The sequence below is a fragment of the Vigna radiata genome, chromosome 1, assembly GCF_000741045.1.
Source record: "Vigna radiata var. radiata cultivar VC1973A chromosome 1, Vradiata_ver6, whole genome shotgun sequence".
NCBI lineage: Eukaryota > Viridiplantae > Streptophyta > Magnoliopsida > Fabales > Fabaceae > Vigna > Vigna radiata.
The window spans coordinates 2470105-2475458 of record NC_028351.1 but is presented as its reverse complement, the minus strand read 5'-3'; the positions used below and the strand labels follow the sequence as shown (position 1 = coordinate 2475458).

At 30.8% G+C, this 5354-nt stretch overlaps 1 protein-coding gene across 2 annotated transcripts; it reads right to left on the bottom strand.

Annotated features, from left to right (window-relative positions):
• Positions 1 to 846: 846 nt before the first annotated feature.
• LOC106772522 (cullin-3A) lies at positions 847 to 4240 on the bottom strand. Of its 2 annotated transcripts, none has more exons than XM_014658982.2 (3): positions 4077 to 4240; positions 3807 to 3996; positions 847 to 3110 (listed from the first exon to the last, which is right to left on the bottom strand). In XM_014658982.2, exons 2-3 carry the CDS (start codon positions 3965 to 3967, stop codon positions 1070 to 1072), a joined length of 2202 nt encoding a protein of 733 aa, XP_014514468.1. In that variant the 5' UTR covers positions 3968 to 3996; positions 4077 to 4240; the 3' UTR covers positions 847 to 1069. The 2 variants fall into 2 exon arrangements, with proteins under 2 accessions (XP_014514468.1, XP_014514460.1); XM_014658974.2 differs by having other exon boundaries at positions 3807 to 3988.
• Positions 4241 to 5354: the final 1114 nt, after the last annotated feature.

The window sequence follows — 5354 nt, the reverse complement described above, 5'->3', positions numbered from 1 at the left end:
TGTAAGTTTTCAACTTTAAAAATCTCAAATTTCTCTCTGTTACCATATTTATAAGACTTATTTTAAGAGTTTTATACTGATGAAATGAAATATTACATATACTAGTACCTATAACAAAGTCTAGAATTTCCCTATATTTTATTTTTTATTTAATTTAGTTTCAATTTTTATTAAAATGAAATAATATTGTCTTTTTTAAATTGAAACAAAATAAATCTTAAATTGATATTTTTATTAAATATTTATGAAATTATATTTAAACCAACTCTATCATTTTTACAAATATTTTTATTAATTAAAAAAAAATGATTTATCTAAACTTATTTAATTAATAATCATATATAAATTTTTATGTGTAGTTTTAATCAATATTAATAAGTTTAATATATTTGATCTATTTTAACCAAAAATAGAATAAAATGACCAATTTAATCTTAATAAAAAATTGTTTATAAAGTAATTTATTTGAATACAATATTAATTTTAATAAAAATAATAATATAAAATTTATTAAAAATAAATTTAATTTTAATTTAAAGAAAGAAAATATTATTCTTTTTTTAAAAAAATAGGAATAAATTAAATGAGAAAAACAAATATAAAAACTAAATTGAAACTTTGTTACATGATATTGTTACATCACACAACTCTAAATGTATTCTTTTTTTTTTACAAATAGAGACTAAAAAATACTGAAAAAGCAACTTGAAATTGATGGTTGAAAATTGAGACTAAAAGAGTAATTAAACCAATGTTTTTTTTTTTCTGTTAATTCCATGGCGAAGCTTCCTTCTCAGGCAGTAGGTTAAAGAAATAATGATTGAAACGTATACTACAGTCAAGGGCCACAAGCTAAAAAGTTTCAGTTTATTGATATTGAGGGGAAAAAAAAAAGCTAAAAATGATCTATTAAGTTTTGCAGCCTGAAAGAAGTGAACCTAACAAGTCTACGTTTTGTTGATATGCAAAGGAGAGTTACACTACTTGGCAGAAATATTTTATGATGAGCATCTAACTCATGACAGACAATCACAAGCTGGAGTGCCAACAAAAGAAGTAAATACACAGTTCAAGCAAGATAGCGATACAGTTTTCTGTCCACTTTATCCCTCTCCAAAAACTCACGCTCAATAAGGGATTCAATTCTTTTCTTAATAACAACAGGATTAGGCAAAAACCGTGACTGCAGCTGCTTAGTGACCTCAGCCACAATATTATTATGATCTAGAGTTCGTCTTGATTTCATTATCCTCACAATTGCTGCCTCGATTTGTGGCTTTCGGTCTTCCTCCACTCTTTGCCGGGTTTCTAGGTTTTCTGGTTCAGACTCCCTCTGTGCAACGACAGTGCCTATCTTTACCTTGAAGAACTTGCTTGTGAATTTGTCATTAAAGAAGAATGCATCATCCTCTGCTATGTCCTTGCTCATTGGCTCTTTTCGAAGAACATTTTTTCCTTTCACACAGGCAAGAGACTGAAGGCATCTCCTCAAATCTGACATGGGAATGGCTGTGGCTTGCTCTATCTCCTTACAAGTCAACTGCTCAACGTTGTTGAAAAGCATTAGTACACACATTTGGTATGTGGAAACATTCAACTCGTGCTTTTGGCCTTTACCAAATGTTGCTTTCAAATCAGCAGTCCCCATATTAGTTTGCCAGGACAATCTCCTACCATTATGTGTGCCCAGATAATATGTTCGAAACTTGTCACATACACCCAATATTTCTTGTGGAAGATTACACGGTGGGCTAGGCTGAGTAGGCCATGATCCTGTCGTAAGCACCTGGACAGATAGTGTAGGGCCATCGCCCAACTCAGTACCTTGGCCAGCATAGAAACCCTGCATTGTGTCATGAGAAGTCTTCATGTCAGTAAACATACCCTCTAACTTAGAAGTGAATTGATATCCGCATTCTGTTTTGAGCTTAACAATCAAACTCCTTTCTGCATCATCAGATATAGTCTTCCCTGAAAGAAGCCTTTTTGCCAAATGTTGCTTGTAATACTTCTCAAACACATCCTTCTCCTGTAGGTACCGGAAGAGCATCATTACTTTGTCTAGTACAATCTCCACATCCTCCTCACCAACCCCTTTCAACCCTCGGCGAAGTTTGTCATCCACAAACAAAGAGATGAACTCTGGAGACCGGGCATTCAAATTGATGAAATATTCAAAAGAGGAATTCAAGGCATTCTGAAATGTCTTATCATTATTAAAAGACATTGTAATAACCTTGTCATATTTATCCTTCAAATCTAACAGGCGTTGAACAAAATCTACAGGATCTCTCAACCTTTCAGGATCCATAATTAGCTGTTTACCTGTATCCCGTATAAAGGAAGTCATGACTTCTTTAACAATTGTGAGCCCAGCAGGCACCCTACGAAACAAATTATACATTCTTTGCAAGTCTTCATATTTGTCATCTACAAGCATACTAACTAGGCCTGAGTTCTCCATATGAACTAGAGTGTGCATATGGCTTTCAATCATCTCCTTCTCCACCACATTAGTTATCTTTGACTCACTTCTGGGATCCAAGTAATGAGATACTCTCTCCAACTCTTCATTTAAACGTCTCTCAGCTTTCTTCAGATAATCACCACAATCACAAGTTTCAATGAATTTCTGGGACTCACAACAGTAAAAATTTGCGGATACATCGAGAAAATGCTTCTCAAAGTCATGCTGGTAAACAGGTAAACCCAAATCCATAAGCATCTTTATTATATTTCTCATCAATCCTCTGTTTATTACCTCACCATTCCTTTCCCTGAGCACAAGCTCAAGAAGTGTATCTAGAAGCCTAGCCTGAGTTTTGCTGGAATGGATAACAACATCTCTCCAAAGATTCAATCCAAGCTCATGAACAGGTGTTTTATGGTTGCTAGGTATAAATGTTCGATCCATGTACATCAGTATATCTCGGATCATTTGCAATGCCTTGTTATGATCTACCCACTTCCTATTGAGCTCATCCAAGAAAATTTCTCCTTGAGCAGATTCAATTGATTGAGAAATTTCTTTTAAATGAGCAGTCATGGTCGTCACAAGTCCTGTGTAAAGTTTCTCCCCAAATTTGTGTAGCACCATATTATAAGCATTCCTGAATGGGCATATCACAATGATCAGAAATTAATCAAATACATACAAATACACAACAATGGGTAAGGAGATCTATGGGCAAATTAATTAAGCAAGCTTAGGAAATTAATTAATTTAAAGAAAAATAAACTCCTGATTTTTGTTCAATTCGAATTACTAAAATCGACAAATTTACAGGAGGTATGTGGCATCAATTAGTAAATAACTAGATATAGATCGGAGCTTTTTCTTCTAACTGAATGGTAGGCTGAGAACAAACTACATGCAATGTCCATGTGAATGAGAAGTACAAGCTGGTGAACTGATCATACAAAAAAGCATAATAATCTACAATGGCCAAACAGCATCACAGGGAAATGGTCAATATAATGTGTTATATAAGAACCTCTGTCAATATTTGCAAGTTGTAAGCCCTGAGGCAACACAACATCTTTTATATAAGGTCATAATACATTTTTTTACACAAATAATTAAGGATGAATACTATAATGTTCTTCAAAAATTAAGGGGATTAGTGCAGCAACTGAAAAAGAAGAAACATCATGTGCAAAAACATAAGGAGTCGGTGTAATTTACTCAAAACAACATTATTAAATAAAAGAAAAAAAAATCCAAAATCGCATCTCGCACAGTTCACACCAAAGTTGGAGCACTGAAATCCAAAAGCGTTAATTGATAGTTAAACGAATAAATCAACCGGTAAAGCTCTTCAAAGCTAAGGCCACTGGCGTTGTGGTTGTATATCTCGTGGATAGCGTGTTCTAGAACCTTCCACGTCTTCTCGGCGTACTTGGGATCGACCACCACCCGGTGCTTGAACGCCTCTATCTGGAAGGCGCGCTTCTTCTGCGTGCTCATCTTCCCCGGCGAATCGGAACCCTAAAGCGCTATGCGCAAAGTTCAATTCAGAGAGAGAAGAGACGAAGAAAGGGGAATTGGAGAAATCAAGAGAGGAAAGGAGACAAACCTGGCGACGGGGCGAGAAGGAAGAAGCGATTAGTGAAATTGGGAATTAGGGTTTTTGAGAGAGAGAAGAAGGAATTGCAGGAAGCAAAGAATGAATGGAGTGAGTGGTGAGTAGAAAGTAACCTTACATAGTTGAGAAGAGGGATTGACAAAGGAGGACTTTCTCAAAAACCAAATCACATATATCATAATTCTTTTCACCACTTTGGAAAAATTTAATTTTTTTTAGTTAAATATTTGTTTTTATGTTTTGTATTAGAAAAAGAAAGTATTCAGACACACACAAAAATTATATGTTCATTTAATTCTATCATTCATTATTTTTTTATTCATTTTTAACTTTTTATTTATTTTTTATTTCTATAAAAGTTTATTTTTCATTTTTATAAAAGTTTGTTTTTCTATAACTATTTTAAGTCTATATCGTGTAAGAAATTAATGTAGATATTGTAACTTTATCATTACTTTTTATATTAATTCCATTATATGACAGCTAATGAAATCTTTATTGTCATTAAAAATTCAATTTTTGTTTCTTTGTAATAATCTTGGTCCTTTAATTTTGTTAACATTCATACATCTTTATTTTTCTTTATCTTTCTTTTTGAGAATTTAATAATTGATGAAATTTGTTTATCGTTTTAAAAATTAAAATCAAATAGTTTAATTTAATATATAAATTATAGGAAAAAGAACCAAGATTAATGAAGGGTTGTGTCAAGTATACAACTTTTTTTTAGTTTTAAATATCATTATCCTAAATTATAATAGTTGTATGTATTTTAAAAATAATATTATTATCTTTTAAATTTAATTATTATTTTTAATAGGAAAATGTTAACTATCGTCTATTGTTTAAGATATAAATAATGATTCTTAATTTTATTATATTTATATTGAAATTTGAAATAATTAAATCTATTAATTAAAATAAAATAAACTCATATAAAAAATTAATTATTTTTTATTAATAATTATTGATTTCATTAATGTTAAAATCTTGAATAATTATCTTTATTAACTAAAATAATATAAATTTATATAACATATTTTAATTATTAATTTTAATATTTAGATATTTAGCAATTTATTACTTGGTAGTTGACATACTGGATTGTTTACTTTTTTATTTATTTCGGTTTGTTGTTTTCTATGTTAATTTAAACTCTTTGTTACGTTTAATTATATTTTAACTTTTAGCAATATTAAAATAAAAAACAAACAGTTAAAAAAATGGTATAACAATATTATAATTATTTTATTAATTTTAATTTTGTTT